At 37.2% G+C, this 18,944-nt stretch overlaps 1 protein-coding gene across 8 annotated transcripts in view; it reads left to right on the plus strand.

The window, feature by feature from the left end:
• The window catches only part of Prp40 (pre-mRNA processing factor 40), a 114,214-nt gene extending 95,684 nt beyond the window's left edge, over nt 1-18,530 (plus strand). For 7 of the 8 annotated variants that reach the window (XM_070089367.1, XM_070089365.1, XM_053782812.2 and 4 more), the window contains 2 exons: nt 12,492-12,515; nt 16,583-18,530. In XM_070089367.1, the coding sequence (XP_069945468.1) occupies nt 12,492-12,515; nt 16,583-16,730 (172 nt within the window). In that variant the 3' untranslated portion in view covers nt 16,731-18,530. The remainder of the gene's footprint in view (nt 1-12,491; nt 12,516-16,582) is intronic. The other variant, XM_053782815.2, reaches the window with a different exon arrangement.
• The last annotated feature ends 414 nt before the right edge of the window (nt 18,531-18,944 follow it).

Genomic DNA, 18,944 nt, shown 5'->3' on the forward strand with positions numbered 1-18,944 from the left:
ATATATACACACCTCTCTGGGTTTTCTTCTATTTTCTTTCTTGTTCTTGTTTATTTCCTCTTATCTCCATGGGGAAGTGGAACAGAATTCTTCCTCCGTAAGCCATGCATGTTGTAAGAAGCGACTAAAATGCCGGGAACAAGGGCCTAGTAATCCCTTCGCCTGTATAAATTACTAAATTTAAAAAGAGAAACTTTCTTTTTTCTTTTTGGGCCACCCTGCCTTGGTAAGATACGGCCGGTTTGTTGAAAAAAAAATTAATAGATTATAGTTAAGCATTATAGTTCAGTATGTTAAACATGGCACACAATACTACTACTACTACTACTACTACTACTACTACTACCACTACTACTACTACTACTACTACTGCTACTGCTACTGCTACTGCTATACATAATTCTTGATTTAAAACATCTGAATTTCTTGCCATATAATCTTTTATTCAACAGTATTACCACAGTTGCCTCTTGTTCTCTCATAGAGCTACACCTTTACCTCTTACCACTTTCATAGTGCTGCACCTTTGTTTCTTTTTTTTTTTTTTTTTTTTTTTTCCAACAAGTCGGCCGTCTCCCACCGAGGCAGGGTGACCCAAAAAAGAAAGAAAATCCCCAAAAAGAAAATACTTTCATCATCATTCAACACTTTCACCACACTCGCACATTATCACTGTTTTTGCAGAGGTGCTCAGAATACAACAGTCTAGAAGCATAAACATATAAAGATACACAACATATCCCTCCAAACTGCCAATATCCCAAACCCCTCCTTTAAAGTGCAGGCATTGTACTTCCCATTTCCAGGACTCAAGTCCGACTATATGAAAATAACCGGTTTCCCTGAATCCCTTCACTAAATATTACCCTGCTCACACTCCAACAGATCGTCAGGTCCCAAGTACCATTCGTCTCCATTCACTCCTATCTAACACGCTCACGCACGCTTGCTGGAAGTCCAAGCCCCTTACCCACAAAACCTCCTTTACCCCCTCTCTCCAACCCTTTCGAGGACGACCCCTACCCCGCCTTCCTTCCCCTATAGATTTATATGCTTTCCATGTCATTCTACTGTGATCCATTCTCTCTAAATGACCAAACCACCTCAACAACCCCTCTTCTGCCCTCTGACTAATACTTTTATTAACTCCACACCTTCTCCTAATTTCCACACTCCGAATTTTCTGCATAATATTTACACCACACATTGCCCTTAAACAGGACATCTCCGCTGCCTCCAACCGTCTCCTCGCTGCTGCATTTACCACCCAAGCTTCACACCCATATAAGAGTGTTGGTACTACTATACTTTCATACATTCCCTTCTTTGCCTCCATAGATAACGTTTTTTGACTCCACATATACCTCAACGCACCACTCACCTTTTTTCCCTCATCAATTCTATGATTAACCTCATCCTTCATAAATCCATCCGCCGACACGTCAACTCCCAAGTATCTGAAAACATTCACTTCTTCCATACTCCTCCTCCCCAATTTGATATCCAATTTTTCTTTATCTAAATCATTTGACACCCTCATCACCTTACTCTTTTCTATGTTCACTTTCAACTTTCTACCTTTACACACATTCCCAAACTCATCCACTAACCTTTGCAATTTTTCTTTAGAATCTCCCATAAGCACAGTATCATCAGCAAAAAGTAACTGTGTCAATTCCCATTTTGAATTTGATTCCCCATAATTTAATCCCACCCCTCTCCCAAACACCCTAGCATTTACTTCCTTTACAACCCCATCTATAAATATATTAAACAACCATGGTGACATTACACATCCCTTATCTTTTCATTTTTCAACACCTTTGGTTCTTACCTTCTCATAGTGCAACACCTTTAGTTCTTACCCTCATAGTGCCACAAATTTTATTCTTATTTCCCTCATATAGCCACACCTTGAGCTCTTTTTTACTTGGATAAACCTGACAGTTGCTTTAATAAATTTCACTTCAGTCTCTTAATTCTTTTCACTATAATTTCAGTTAGTGGTAGGTTTCCACCTCTTTTATTCACAACATTAGCCATCAGCTCCTTGATTTTTGTCATATATTTTATTTACATTTCTCTGTAATTCATTGCACTCTCTGATTACTTGAAACATGTTTTATAATTAAACCTGTCTTATTCTTGTTTTTCTTTTTACTTTGTAAGTACTTGTCCACATACATTATCTCCAGTAGTATATAAAAAAATTTCCTAGGGATCGTAATCATACTATAAAATTTTTATTTTTTCTTGTGGCACCTAAGACCAAAGTTGACAGCATGTCAGCTACTCCTAATTTAATATTCTGTCTTACATGTTGATGTATATAATTTGATTGATACATTTATTTGCCCATATGTCTTAAATTCTTTCTGGAAAAGCCATCCACTCTGATTATAATTAAATCTTTCTTTGAGAAAACTTTTGTGTTATCCTGAGTCCGACATTACTTGAGTGATTTTCCTAGTCATCAGATACTATGACAGTTTCATTTTTGGGATCACCTTCAGTGCTCTGATATACTTCCTCTGTCTACCCTCCTCTCTAAAGGCCACTTCTTTGATGCAAGTTCTTTCTATGATTTCTTTACTGGCAGTGATGATCTGTATCATCTTTGACTGACACTACATCTTCCAACACCATCCCCATCTCCCTTGCTGTGTAGCAAGTGGACTGAGGGATGTACAATGGAATTTAATGTGAATAAATGTTATGTAATAGAAATGAGAGAAAGTAAACACAAAGTGATATAAAAAAATATCGATTGTGTTACATAATATTCGAGTTATTTTACATTGAGTGGGATCTAGGAGTCACCATTAACAAGCATGTCACCAGTAGATGACATAAATTAATTTGTTTGCAACTTCTTTTCACATGGGCCAATTTCAAAATAACTTTTATGTATGTGAGGGGAAGGGAAATTATGAAAATGTTTTCCACAACATATGTTAGACTAAAATTAAAATGTATGTAGTGGCAGTATAGTGCCTACATCTTTAAAAACATACAGACAAGCTAGAAAAAGTCCAAAGATGGCCTACAAAATGGCTCCCAGAGCTTAAAAAAATATAAGTTATAAAGAAAGGCTGTAAGTATTTTATATGCCATCTTTGGCCATATAAAAGATCATAAAAGGACAGAAAAAGAATTTATTTGGAAGATTTACTATCAGAATCAACAAGCAGAACAAGTGCTCATAGCTGGGTAATTTCAAGGACACTCTTAGCAGGGAGAAACATCTATTGTACAAAGTTTCACCCACAATGGAGATCTATTAAGGTAAAAGCTATACACTGAGGAAGAAGAGTTGTCAAAGGATACTTGAAAGTTCTTCGCAAATTGAGTAGTAGAATAATCGAGTAGATTACCAGAGGTAGTAAGTACAGCACCACCAGAAATTTAAAAAAAATTGCCCGAATCAGTTATGAAGACTCGATGCTATGAGCATAGCTCTGCTCCAGTAGTGAGAGAAAGATACAGTACTGTAAACAAAAGTAGATAATTATGAGTTAACCCTTTGAGGGTCGACAGGCCCTCTCCGAAACTCGTTCTCAGGGTCGGCCAAATTTAAAAAAAAAAAAAATTATTTTCTCTTATGAAAAGATAGAGAATCTTTTCCCGATCATAAAGACACCAAAAGTTTGAAATTTGATAGAAAACTTACGGAATTATGCTCTCGCAAAGTTAGCGGTCTCGGCGATGTTTACGCATCGGCGATTTTGCCCACTTTGAGCCCCATTTTCGGCCAATTTCACTGTACTAGTCGACAAAAAACATAAATATTTCGCTAGAACTCCAATTTTTCTATCGAATGGGTGCAAGAAACCACCAATTTATAAATTCAACTATCCAGTACAGTGGTCAGAATTTAGCAATTTTGCCAATTTCACACAAATTTCAAAAGATGCCAATTTCCGAATAGGGTCCAGAATAAACAAGAAAGACATTCCTGGCACTAAAATGACATTTCCTCTAGTCATTAGTCACGTCTCAAGGCCCCTCTTATATTCTTTTGCTTTCCACTTTGAATTTTTATTCTCACAAAAAATATAAGATTTACTGTTATGCAGACTACTGCATTAGTGTAAAAAATGGTATAAATATTATTGGTGCACTTGTAAAAGAATATTAGACTCACCAGTTGACGTGTATTGCACGCTTGGCACGATTTGTTTACTTTTGAAGTTTGGTAAAAATCGAACATTTCTGCTACTTTGAGCTCAATTTCAAGGCACCTTTCATTGTAAAACCAGTCAAAATCATCTCAATTTCTGTAATATGTCTTCCATTCTATAAAATGAGACCAAGAAAACTAGAATACAACAATAAATACCATACGAAAATACACTGCAAAGTTGCTGATTTATTAAAAAAAAATGGTCAAAGTTTTTTTTTTCTCATTATGCACTGTGCTGCAGGATTTTTTTTAGACTGTGCACACTGACCACATAGACCCATTCTTTCATATGAAGGCCTACCAGCTTTCTCCCACTAGATTTGAGGCCGCTAGAATTTATGAGTACTAGTACGTCAAAAACCCCTACGCGTAAAACGTACTAGTACGACCAAAACCCTCAAAGGGTTAAACTCTTCCCATGAAAATAATAATGATTTTAATAATTCTTTTTTAACACGCTGGTCGTCTCCCACCGAGGCAGGGTGACCCCCCACCCCCAAAAAAGAAAAAACACCATCATTCACACTATCACTGTCTTGCCAGAGGCACACATATATGACAGTTTAGATGTTCCTCCAGAAAGCAAATATCTTAATGATATTACTTATAAATGTTACTTTTTTATATATTCAATTTCAGCTTCCTTTTGCACACCCTTCTCTAACTTGAATGATCCATATGAGTCAAGTGCTTTCTGTGAGATTATAGTAATGCTATGTACATCTTTTCCAATTCCTATATTGGCTTCTGCATTTTCTCTTTAGAATATACAAATAACACTTGTCATTTACAAATAAACTATACGACAGTTGCCATTAAAATATTATTCATTTTCTCTTAAAGTGAGTACACCATTCCCAACCTAGTAACCTTTGCTTCTCTTAATTAAAATCCTTTTATAACATATGAGACAACTATGGTGATAATCACACATCCATGTCGGAGCCCCACTGTTTTTTCTTCCCGGCTTAAGGGATACTCCTTGATGCTGATGAAGGGCTCTTGATCCAAGAAATTGGATTTTCTTCCCTTCAGTCAAACCTATTTACCTCCTATTCCCCCAGTGCTGTATAACCCCAGTGAGTTTAGCACTTTCCCTTAAATGTAATAATAATCTTACACAATCTAAAAATGTGTTTTGCTCCTTGAAAACTCTTATGGCTTTGAACATCTTACCGCTAATGGTATATACAGTGAGAGATGAACATCTGTCCGTACAGATATACAGAGTTTACTGTAATAATTGTTTTATGGATAAAAGCATTCTTGTTTAATGGTGTAGAGGTGAAATGGCACTCATAGAGTTTATAGACAAAAATAACAAAAAGGCACAATACCATGACTGGAAAAATACACAAATAACCCGCATATGAGAGAGAGGAGCTTACGATGATGTTTCAGTTTGACTTGGACCATTTACAAAGTGACTCGTAAATGGTTCAAGTCGGACCGAAACATCGTCATAAGCTCCTCTCTCCTATGTGTGGGTTATTTGTGTAGAGTTCATAGACGTTTAACCTAACAGAATAACAACTATGTAATCACCTATTCTGTACACTTGCAACTCTTGACAGTATATCTTGGCTTACCAAAGTCAAGAATGTAACATTTTCTTTCACATATAGAGAGCTATTATTCATGTTTTGAAATAGCTATATTTGCAAAGAATATGGGTCACATAGCTAGGTATTTTATAATTTGACATTTAACAATGCCCATTAGACAGCTTTCTTGACAACTTAAGCGTAGGAAATTCAGTTTAAGTGGTGGGTATTTAGAAGGATTACATAGTAAGTGCTACTTTGTGTTTGTAAAAATAACAATAATAGCAGTGTATAGTGTGAATAGCATGCAGAAAATTTGGAGCACAGAAATTTAAGGTGATGCAAGGTGACCAAGAGTATAAGTCATAGAACTGATTTAAGAATGCAGTGTTAGAATGTTCAGCAGAAGTTCATGGATATATGAAGGTGGGTGTGGGAGGGAAGAGGAGCAGCTGGTGGAATGATGAGGTAGAGAGAGTAGCAAGAGAGAAAAAGTTAGCATATGAGAGGTTTTTACAAAGCAGAAGTGATACAAGAGAGGTTAAGAAAGTGGTGAGGGAGTGTACAAGGAGAGCAAATGAAAGGGTGGGTGAGGTTCTTTCAACACATTTTGCTGAGACTAAGAAAAAATTTTGGGGTGAGATTTAACTCTTTGACTGTTTCAGCTGTATATATACATCTTACGAGCCAGTGTTTTTGACGTATTAATACGCCAAAATTCTAGCGGCTTCAAATCAAACGGGAGAAAGCTGGTAGGCCCACATGTGAAAGAATGGGTTGGTGTGGTCAGTGTGCGCAGTATAAAAAAAATCCAGCAGCACGCAGTGCATATTGAGAAAAAAAAAACTCTGATCTTGTTTTTGGATTAAAAAGCCGACTTCGAGGTGTATTTTCATATAGTAGTTATGGTTGTATTCTCGTTTTCTTGGTCTCATTTGATAGAATGGAAGACATATTACAGAAATAGAGATGATCTTGATTGGTTTCACGATGAAAAGGACCTTGAAGTGTAGCTCAAAATAGTGGAAATTTTCGATTTTTGCTGGTATTCAGAGTAAACAAATCACGTCACCGTCCAATAAGTGTCCAACTTGCCATTCTAATACGCAGTCACGAATGGGTTGACATTATTTATACAATTATTACAATAATGCAGTAGTCTGCGTAACAGTAAATCTTCTATTTTTTGTGTGAACGAAAATTCAAAATAGAAAGCAAGAATAATATAAGAGGGGCCTGGAGATGTGACTAATGAACGGAGAAAGTGTTATTTTAGTGACAGGAATGTCTGCATTGTTTATTCTGGACTCTATTTTGATATTGGCATTTTTTTTTAATTTGCACGTTGGCCACATTGCCAATTTCTGACCACTTTATTGGGTAGCTGAAATCAGTAAATGGGCTATTTCTTGTACTAAATCGATAAAACAAATGAAGTTCTAAAAAATTAGCTATGAGTTTGGTAGCCTGGAACAATGGAATTGGCCGAAAATAGGGCTCAAAGTGGGTGAAACCGCTGATGCATATATGTCGCTGAGATTGCTAACTTTGCAAGAGCGTAATTCCGTAAGTTTTCCATCAAATTTAATGCTTTTGGTGCCATTATCATTGGGAAAAGATTCTCTGTCATTTCATAAGAAAAAATCATTTTTTTTTTTAATATTTTGCAACAGAGAGAGAGACTTTAGGATTTGGGGTCGCGACAGTCAAAGGGTTAATAGGTTGAGAAAGCCTTGGGTAACAAATGGATTTGACAGTTAAAAATAGAAGAGAGGAGTTAGGTGGGGAATTGGAGGAATTGGGAAGATGGTAAGAATATTTTGAGGAGCTGTTAATGTTGATGAAGTAAGGGAGGCAGTGATGCCATACATTGGTCAGGGAGGTTAAGTTAGGTTAGATGGTGGTAGTACAGTGCCTGCACTCTGAAGGAGAGGTGGGGATATTTGCAGTTTTGAACTGTAATATTGGCATGCCTCTGGAGTGAGTAATGAAAGTTTTTCTTCTTTTTTAGGTCACCCTACCTTGGTGGGAGGCAGCTGATGTTTTAAAAATAAATAAACATATATGTAAATAAATATAAATTATTGTTTTGTTTCATTTTATTTATTTATTCACTATTTACACCATGTTAATAATACAGTTCTATATAATTTTTCTCAATTAACCCCTTGACTGTCGCGGTCGTATGTATACGTCATGGGAGATACCGTGTTTGACGTATCTATACGCATAAATTCTAGCGGCTTCAAATCAAGCGAGAGAGGGCTGGTAGGCCTACACGAGAGAGAATGGGTCTCAGTGGTTGGTGTGCACCCTGTGAAAAAAATCTGGGACTCAGCAGTGCATTGTGGGAACGCCATCTTGGTAGTCCATTTTCACCATGCCTCGCGGTAAGAAGTTCCTCACTCCTCGGCGGATTGGAGGTCTTTTGTTCCCAAGTGATACCTCAAACAGTGATGAAAGTGTCAGTGAAAGTGAATTCCCTGGTTTTGAAGCGGGTGTGACCGAAAAAAGTGCCCAGGATAACATAATTAGTGATGAAAACCCAGATGACCCACAACCTTCCACCTCTGGTGCTGGGCCGGCTCGTTCATGTTCACCTGTACCAGGACGAAAGAGGAAACTATTTGCCTGTGTACAAGACTCAGATGTGAGCAGTGAAAGTGATAGTGATTTCAAGGTTATTGAAAGCAGCTCTAGTTGTGACAGTGAGGGTGAATATTCCCCAGTGAAGCGGCAGTATATACGACGTCGCATGCGGTCTGGTAGTGTGCCATATGCTCTTCCAAGAGGAAGGAGTACATCTCGGAGCACATCCCGTGGCCCTACACCACGTCCTGATAGTGAAGATGATGATATTGTTACGATGGGTATCAGTGATGCAAGTGAGGCAGCAGGCGGTGGTGGTGATAGTGATGGTGGCATGAGTCATGTGACACCAGCAGCAGGCCACGCTACTACCCGCACTGCTGACTCTGCACAATTACAACCAGCCTCACCCGACCCCACACTCCCACAACAACCACAACCACATTACAATATCCAGAACGCACCAGCTGACCGCATCTGGGATTGGCAGCAAGATGACGAGTTTGTTCCCAATCCCCATGACTTTGATGGAGGACAAAGTGGAATACGGCCATCATGTACACTTGGGAACAATCCCACTGAACTGGAATGCTTTCAGTTATTCTTCGATGAACCCCTGATGGACATTATTGTCAGGGAAAGCAATACATACTATTGAGTACACCATGGCAAACACTATTCTGTCACCAAGATCACACCTACACCAGTGGAAGGACACAACTGTGGCTGAGATGTATCTGTTCTTTGCCACAATAATGCTTATGCCACATGTGTATAAGCATAGTGTCAACACATACTGGGCAACAGACCGCCTGATTTCAACCCCTGGTTTCAGTGACATTATACCAGTGAATAGATTTGTGTTACTGTTACGTATGTTACACTTTTCAGACAAAACCAGGCCTGACAGAAGCGACAGGTTATATAAGATCAGATGTGTGTTTATGTACCTGAAACAAAAGTGCTGTATGTATTTTTATCCCTTCAGGAAGCTTGTTATTGATGAGTCTTTGATTTTGTTCAAAGGAAGACTCTCATTCAAGCAGTATATACCAAGCAAGAGGAAACACTTTGGTATAAAGTTATTTGTTTTGTGTGATTGCAAAACTGGTCTGGTTTTGGATATAATTGTATACACTGGCAGTAAAACATTGGAAGATACCAGAAAGTTACTGGGTATCTCTGGTGATGTCGTTAGAACAATGATGGAGCCATATCTTGGTAAGGGGCATATTTTATATACTGACAACTGGTACACAAGCCCTATACTCAGTGATTTCTTGCGAGTGAACATGACAGATGTGTGTGGCACAGTGCGTGGAAATCGTAAACATATGCCTAGGTTCGATGCTGGCAGTCGTAGAGGTGAAGTGCAGGTGTTTGCTGCCAATGACATCATGGCATTTCGGTGGCATGACAAACGTGATGTCACACTGCTGACATCAGTTCACCGACATGAAATGATAGACACTGGCAAGCAGAATAGAGAGACCAATGAACCCATTGTAAAACCTGCAGCTGTGATGGATTACAACCTCAATATGCACTTAGTGGACAAATGTGACATGCAGATTGGGTTTGCTGACTGTGTTCACAAGAGTTATAAGTGGTACATAAAACTGTTTTTCCATCTTCTTGACATTTCCATGCTGAATGCTTATAATATGTATAAGTTGAAGACAAAGAAGAAACCCAAATATGGTGAATTTTGTTTGTCAGTCGTCAGACAAATAATATTCAAGTACCAAGAAACAACACCTGCAATAGACCAGCACCCACGAAATTATCAACACATGTCCTTTCGTCTGAGGCCTGGTGATCACTACCCCATACCACTGCCTGCTACTACTGCCAAGAAAAATGCTCAGAAGAGGTGTTTTGTCTGTGGACATACCACAAAACGCCCACAAAAACGCAGAGACACTCGTTTTATGTGTGAGGAGTGTAAGACACCATTGTGCTTATACCTATGTTTCAAAGAATTCCACAAGCTGCAGCACTTCTAGAAATGTGTTCAGTGATTGTACATATGTATATATATTATAGAACAATCGTAATAAACATTTGTTTACATTGTTTGTGTAAACAAGTTTTAGCAACATTATAATGATACGAGTGTTTTTGCTATAATTGTGTTACATTCAACGAGTGTATATTTGAACATTGCACAATAATTTGGTCTCACAGGCCACAAAAGTTATGTGAAAAAATAAAATAGTGAAAAAAACAAGAAACCATCGAATACAAGTAAATCAAAGTTTACCGGGTGAGCGGCAGTCGTCGCTGTTGCCGCTCGCAGATCAATTTCAGCAAACTTCAGGACTCTATATCTCGGTAAGTACTGATGGGAAATTTTTTTTTTTTGGGGGACTAAAACAATCAGAAAAATAATCTTAACATTTTCATAAGAAAACGTCTTTTTTTTTTTTCGAATATTTTGCGACACCAGGAGACACTTCAGGATTGGGCCTTTCGACAGTCAAAGGGTTAAATTATCACAAATATTTTCTTTGTTTATACACTGTATATAAAAACTTTGATTAAAAATAGGAACCAAATTTCTCTGGCAATGTACAGTAGCACACTATTGTAGATGATGCATGTAGAGATGAGACATCGTAGATAAAAGAACAACAAGTCACAATACCATGACTGGAGCAATACACATCGTCATAAGTTTCGGTCTCTTGTGTGCGGGTTATTTGTGTATCATTGATAGAATTTATTTATGATATAGCTTTTCCCTCAAGGAATTAGATCTGTCGTCCCTTGGATTGAACCTGTCCTCCCCTTTCTTGGACTGACCCTAATTACCTCCCATTTTCCCAGGTGCTTTTTGACCCCTATGGGTTTAGTACTCCTTCCCTTCCCATGAATGTAAAAATAATATATAACAGTTTCTAGAGAGTGAATTTGTATTGATCAGTTTTTAAAAATTCTGGTTTCTCAAAAAAAAAAAAAAATTCAAGTGCCAGTTGTAAGAATTTAATGCAAATTGTAAAAGTTGATTGGCTTAGATGTATAGGTTGTTGACACTGCCAGGGGAAAGGGGGCCACAAGGGCACTAGTCCAGGGGTCTGCAAATAAAAGAGGGCTCCCACCAAACAATGTTCTGGGAATTCTGGGCCAAAAAATGTTTTTTTCAAATAGTAAGATCATATGATCTATAGGAAAAACCAAGGCAGAGCTGTTAACAAGTTACTATATAACACCAGAATATCACTTGACATGGAAATTATAGTGGCTGGACCCCCATCACTCACATTATTGCCCTGGGGTTCTTCCCCTCACAATATTGTCCTGGGGTCCCTTCACATTATTGTCCTGGGGTCTCCCCCCTCACATTATTGTCCTCGGGTCCCCATCACATTATTGTCCTGGGGTCCCCATCACATTATTGTCCTGGGGTCCCCATCATGTTATTACCCTGGGGTCTGTCATGTTGTTGCCTTGGCTCCCTCATGTTATTGCCCTGGGGTCTCCCTCACGTTATTGACAAACAAAAAATCATAAGTATGCTGTATCACATCCCTTGAAGGAGCATGCCTTGATGCTCATGGAGGTCTCCTGACCCAAAGAATTAAATCTACCATCCCTTTGGATTAAACCAGATTACCTCCATTCCCCTAGGCACTGTATGACCCCAATGGGCTTGCTGCTGCTTATGAATATAATTCTAATTCTAATTCACATTTTTATTTCTTTTTATGCTGTAGAAAGATAATGTAGTTCACACATAATATAACTGTTAGGCACAAAAGAAAGCCACTAGCATGCAAAACTTTTTGGGGCACACTAATTCTAATGCTTAAAGATTACTTAAGAATTAGACATAGACTATTAAGTAGTATTTTTATGCAGTTAGCTACAGTTATATGAAGAATAGTATGCGATGCCATGTTATCTCCAACTAAAGAGGCTACAGAATATGATGTGTCTTTGTTAGTAGTGGTTTTGTATGGTTTTAAAGTATCCTTTGTGATAAATCATGTTGAAGATAGCATATTCTCAACAAAAATGTTTTCCTTCTAGTTAACTATTTAATCCTCATACAAAATTGTATTTACTCTCTTTACATAATCCTTATATAGGTATATAACTTGTAGACTCAGGCACTGTTTTCACTTTATAAATTTATTTATTCCTAAGGTAATGTTCTATTTCTTTATTTCAAGCTCCTACAGAAGTTCTCATACAAGGTAAGTGACAAGATTGTTGAAAATAAATACTGTGCTGTATTGTGAGTTTCCCGTAGACTGTTGTTTGTTGTGCCTTGCTCAGTGAGTACCGATGTTCGGCTTACACTCTTCCACGTTACTGTTGTTTTGTTGGTTTTCTCGTGTTTATTATCCAGCTTAGTGCACATTCTTTTTTGGCCCCTCCAGTTACATCATTGCATTGCTACTCTAATGTTTTTACATGTATTCAGTGGATAGATTTTTCATTAGATATTATGCTTAATATACTTTTTGCTTGATCATCTTTATTCATCACATTTATTGAGTTTGTAATCTTTTAGTACTAATATATTTTGAATAAATATTACAGCTGCTAATATTTATTTTAATTAGGGAAGCACTAAGCCCTTAGGGGTCATATTGTGCTTAGTAGGTATTCAGATTTGATTCATGAATCTAATGTGACCAGTCCTTCCAAAGATTGAACCCAAGTGCTTCCCATTTCCCCAGGCATTTTATGACCCCTGTGGGAGTAACACTTTATCATGAATATAAAAATAATGATGTAGCTCTAATGGACAGGACATTTTAGAGATAGGAGATGATTCAGTATAAGTGGTGTTCTTAAGGCAGCAGTTGAGCTTGTTTCTTCTTCTATTTGAAGGAGTTGCATGCCTTTACTTTTGTTGTTTCTAAAACCATTTTTTTTTTTTAATATGCTGACCATCTCTCACTGAGTCAGGGTGACTTGAAAAAGAAACACTTTCACCATCATTCACACTATCACTAAATATTTTAAATATTTAAATGATTTTATCAAATTTAAAGAATCCTGAAATATCATACATAGAAGAACACGAGGAAATTGGGTGTGATGACTGGATAGGTTATAGATGGTTTATTGACAACTCCAGCAGCAAAATAAAGCTGTCAATGAAGGAGTGATAATATCATCATTCCTTGATTAAGTCATATTTCAGTTCACATCTCACTGAAGTAGATGTAATGCTAGAATTGTTTATGAAGGTTATTCTGCAATTTAATTTGGAATCAAAAGCATTCCATAGAACTTTCTAATAGACTAATAGGGGGGAGAGGGTGTAAGATATTGCTGATTGTCCAGAAGACAACTGGGCACTTCAGAATATGGACAGGAATTGTAACCTGTAGTAGTACAGTATAGTACTGTATTCTTTTTTTTGTTTATGTCTGCTGTTTCCCACTGAGGCAGGGTTACCCAAAAAGAAAGAAAAAACTTTCATCACCATTCAATACTTTCACCATCACTCATACATAATCACTCTCTTTGCAGAGGCACTCAGATATGACAGTTTAAATGTCCTGCCAAACTGCCAATATTCCAAACCCCTCCTTTAAAGTGCAGGCATTGTACTTCCCATTTCCAGGGCTCAAGTCTGGTTAATTTTATAGTACTGTATGTAATTTACAATTATGGTCCAAGTTAGACCAAAACATCATCATAACTTTCTCCTATATGCAGGTTATTTGTGTATTACCTTTTCGTGGTGGAGATCGCCTTGCTCACTAGCGGAGACTCAGAATAATTTTATTCTGAGCCAGAGGAGCTGTGAAGCTTTACTAGTTAAAATAATGTAGGTAGCTAAGATGTATGTAGCTGACAAGACATGCCACTAAGATGCGAGACACTACCTTCTTTATTAGTTCAAGTTTCTGCTTTGTAGTGAGAACTACACGTTTCCTCTTGACACCACTACTTGCTTTAGAAGCCATTATTAATTGTGCTTTACTTAATTTGTCAATAAAGTCACACAAAACACTGTAAATTTGGGTAAAATTGGAGACTGAATAGAGAGTGTATGTGTGAGTGAGAACTAAAAATAAACTGGCATGGGTGGCCTGTGGCTCAAGGAACAATGAAAGCAGGCAGGTCCTGGATGTGGCCATTTGGCCTGTACTGAACAAACGCTGGAGTCATTGGACTCGGTATGATACTTCAGAAGACATCTGGACACTGTCACAATGGACAAAATCTGAAATTACAGACACACTTTCATTTTGTCCGATGATTCCAACATTTATCCAGCCAATTTTTTTGGTCTGAAATTGCCAAAATTCATCAGTGAGAGATTGTACTGTATTTCACATTAATCAGTAGATATAAATTTATGAATTTTATTAAGTCATATCTGCAATGACCATTGTTCTACTATGCTCAGCAACAAACTTCAATCTATTAAACCAAGTATAGGTTACTGGCCGTCTTCTTATCACCAGTGTCGAGGTTGGGAGACTACTCTCTCCCGTCTTCGCATTGGCCATACTCATCTTACTCATGGATATCTCATGGAGAGGCGCCCTGCTCCTCTCTGTGAGAATTGCCAAGCTCCATTATCAGTCAGCCACATTCTGTTGGACTGCCCACTTTATCAACGAGCACGCAGAATTTACCTCCGTCGTTGTCTTCGCTCCTCTGCTCTCTCTTTACCTTCCCTTCTCGCTGATGGACCCACCTTTCATCCGGACTCTCTCATTGACTTTTTGACAACAACTAACTTACTTCACAAATTCTGATACCTTCAGCCCTTTCTACTTCAATCTCTTGCTACCCTCTACCCCCGTACTATCCCCTCCCCCCTTCTGCCGCCCAATACCCTTGCTTCCTTTCCTACCCTGCAGCGCTGTATAGCCCTTGTGGCTTAGTGCTTCTTTTTTATTATAATAATAATAATAATATCTGCAATGGATGTGGGTAAAAAATATATTAATGTATGAGGCATTGTGAGGCAGAAAACTATAGTGCCACCACAGCCAATATCTGGACTAGCAAATGAATCATTGTGCATGATTAAGGTTCAAATTAATGAGAGTTAATTGTAAAGTGAAAGTGATTGAGTACTTAGCTAAAATTATACAAGATTAAATTACTTCAAACACTCTTTGGATTTTTTTAGATAATCTTTTATACACAAATAACCCACACCTAGAAGACTGAAACTTATGATGATGTTTCAGTCCAACTTTGACCATTAACTAGTTAATAATGGCCCAAGTCGTTCCAAAATCTCATCATAAGTTTCGGTCTCCTATGTGTGAGTTATTTGTGCATTGTTCCAGTCATGGTATTGTGCCTTTTTATCCTTTATAAACTTCTGTAATACAAAAATTACAAAAAATAAGGAAGGGAGAGGCAGAATGATGATGAGGGAGAGAGAGAGAGAGAGAGACTTATTTTTAGGTAGAAGAATTAGGTAAAGTACACCTGCATTGTGGAGTCTACCATATTCCATACAAGTTACATTGAGGTAAAGAGTAGGATGAGGATATGGTAGGAGTATATGGTCAAGGATAGAGGAAAAGGACCAGGAGGAAGGGCAGAACAAAGGGAGGGATGGAGGAAGGAAGATAAATATATGCACTGTAAGTACTAGTTTCTGGTGTGATTTTAATGACTGCATTAATGATCCTAAATCTAACTACTAGTACCCTTGAAATAAATCATTTTACATTCCATGTTGGCTTTTCAGTCCCAGTAGCAATTGTAGTTAGTGTGCCTTTTAGATGTATTGTACAGCATGTTGATGAAATAATATTTCAGGACAAGTAGGAAAATCATTTGCATTCTTAAGGAATCCATCACATATTTAAAAGTAGGACTTGGATGTATGGCATTGAATTTTACTAAGGTCTCTTCTTCTAATTACTTTAATGGTAAAACATAAAAAGGAAAACATTAAGAGATTGGCCAGCCAGATACATGTCTGTATATGCATGCTAAAACTGCATTCTACATTTTTTGTAGTGGTAGCTATTCTCTGATTTTATATTGTGTGTAAAAGAGCAGTGTTCACAATGTTATCATGTATGTAGCTAAAATTATATGTGGAGCTTCATAACTGTCTGTAGCCATACAAAAGTTAAATAGCAATTAAATATCACACGTTTCATGCAAAATAAGTTCAACATCATCTAGATATGGTTGAAAGTAAGATTGATTAAAAAGAGGGAGGTTGCTTATTAAAAATATGTATACAGGTACTGTACTTACAATTCTTAAATTTTATGCATACATTTTTTCCACATAGTAGTACTTAAATATTTGTTTTCAGATCCAAAGGTCATTCTGAAGGAGATTCGGGTCGGAAATCCTCGGAACGTGAGGCAGGCGAGGTGAGCTTAGAAGAAGGCGAACTAAGTGAAGATGAATTGGAGAAGAAGAGAGAGCAGCTGATGAAAGAACTTGAGAACATCAACTAGCAATGATATGCTTGCACAAAATTGTGTAAATTAGTCTTTGTAAATGAATTTAAGATCTTGCAAAATGAAACCCCAACCCATTTTATGAAAAGAGCTTATGACATTTGTTCAGAGACAGCAGGTAAATATAATATATATATATAATCTGAGGAAATTTGTAGGTAATCCAGTTGTCTGATTTCAGATATTAAATTTTATTGTATTTTACTACACAGCACAGGCATCATCTCATTTGTGTGCAGTCATTTGTTTGCTTGATTTACTGTTCTTTCCATAAACATAACATTCATGACTTCATAGAATACCTTAGTGCTGTGAAAAATTCAGCAAGAAAGATTTCAACATAAAAATATGCAGTTATTGGTAAAACTAACTTTCAGAGCTTACCCATGTTAGCTTTAGGTTACCATAAGATGACACAGCAGATGTTAAGGAAAAAAATCTCATTGTATCCACCCTTCAGCACCTGAGAAACAGTTTATGAGCAATATATAAAAATCTGCTTACTCTAAAACACCTGTATTTGCAGGGGCACAAAAATCTCTGCAAATAGAGACTTTTGTGTCCCTGTATTTGCAAGCAATGAATCGAGTATAATAACCTCTGTCATCATTGCCTTTTTTTCTTTGATGGCAGTGAAGATGTGTGATTTACAATGTACAGTATTGCATGTCATTAACTAACACTTTAAATTTTGAATTTAAAAAATGAGGAGTTGTAATGTTCTATACAATGAAATTTCTGTTGTTGCTTCTCTCCATGGACACTAGAAATTTCACTGTAATTACTTAAATAGGCATTTTATATTTTTTTTTTTTTGTATTTAGGAAACAGTTATGCTTTTCAGAAAAAAAAAATTCACCTCTTCAATATTGGCTCTTTGATTTTGTTTTGTGATATATGAATTTTTTAGTAAAAATTATTTTGGAAGAATACAATAACTGAGACAATGTATGAACATTTTTAAAGTTGATTAAATATTTAATATACAAAAGTAAATGTTCGATAAGCTCATGTGTGTGCGTGTGTGGGGATGGGAGTGCATGCGTGCACATGCAAGTTTGTTTGTCTGTGTTTGTTAGCCTATATAGTGATGCAAATATAATTTGTTATGACAGTATAAATATGAAAAAAAAAAGATTCATAATAGCTGTATCTTTTTAAAGTAAACCATTATCCAGGTCTGAGGGTGGTTTTCAGTTTAACTAGTTCACCTTTCATGATGTACGTACCAAAGAAATAGGATACAGTTTCAGATGTACAGTTTCATTGACAGTTCATGCTGTGATGCTCCCTTGAATCTTGAGTACTGTACATAAGTATATATATTACCTTGCTGGATTATCTTAATCCTCAGTTATTGCTCTACTATATTTATGAAGGAATCTTCTAGTTATTATCATTAACCAAGTTTTAATATTAACTAAGAAAAATCACCTTGTTATTAATAAGTCACTTTAGATATTATTTATATTTTTTACAGTAATATCAATAAGATATTATTATTGTATTCAGGGGAACCTATGAGTCTTAAAGACTACCAGGGTAATAGGAGGGGTCGGGGTTTAATGATCCAATTCTTTAGGTCAAGAGCCTTTCACCACCAGTCAATAAAAGATAACAAGCTTTAGTTTTCATTAAGTTTTGTATAATTATATGATCTGTATTAATGCAGAAATATCCTGCTGTTGCCTTTTTAACAAAACAGATTATGTTGTAGTATATCTTTCATAAACAGGTGTTTGGCATTCAGATTCTCCAGAAGAATATTGTCTAACCAGTATGGTATGTGTGTGTGTGTATATTTTTTATATTATATTATCACACCGGCCGATTCCCACCAAGGCAGGGTGGCCCGAAAAAGAAAAACTTTCACCATCATTCACTCCATCACTGTCTTGCCAGAAGGGTGCTTTACACTACAGTTTTTAAACTGCAACATTAACACCCCTCCTTCAGAGTGCAGGCACTGTACTTCCCATCTCCAGGACTCAAGTCCGGCCTGCCGGTTTCCCTGAATCCCTTCATAAATGTTACTTTGCTCACACTCCAACAGCACGTCAAGTATTAAAAACCATTTGTCTCCATTCACTCCTATCAAACACGCTCACGCATGCCTGCTGGAAGTCCAAGCCCCTCGCACACAAAACCTCCTTTACCCCCTCCCTCCAACCCTTCCTAGGCCGACCCCTACCCCGCCTTCCTTCCACTACA

Source organism: Cherax quadricarinatus, chromosome 28 (genome assembly GCF_038502225.1).
Source record: "Cherax quadricarinatus isolate ZL_2023a chromosome 28, ASM3850222v1, whole genome shotgun sequence".
Taxonomy (NCBI): Eukaryota; Metazoa; Arthropoda; class Malacostraca; order Decapoda; family Parastacidae; genus Cherax; species Cherax quadricarinatus.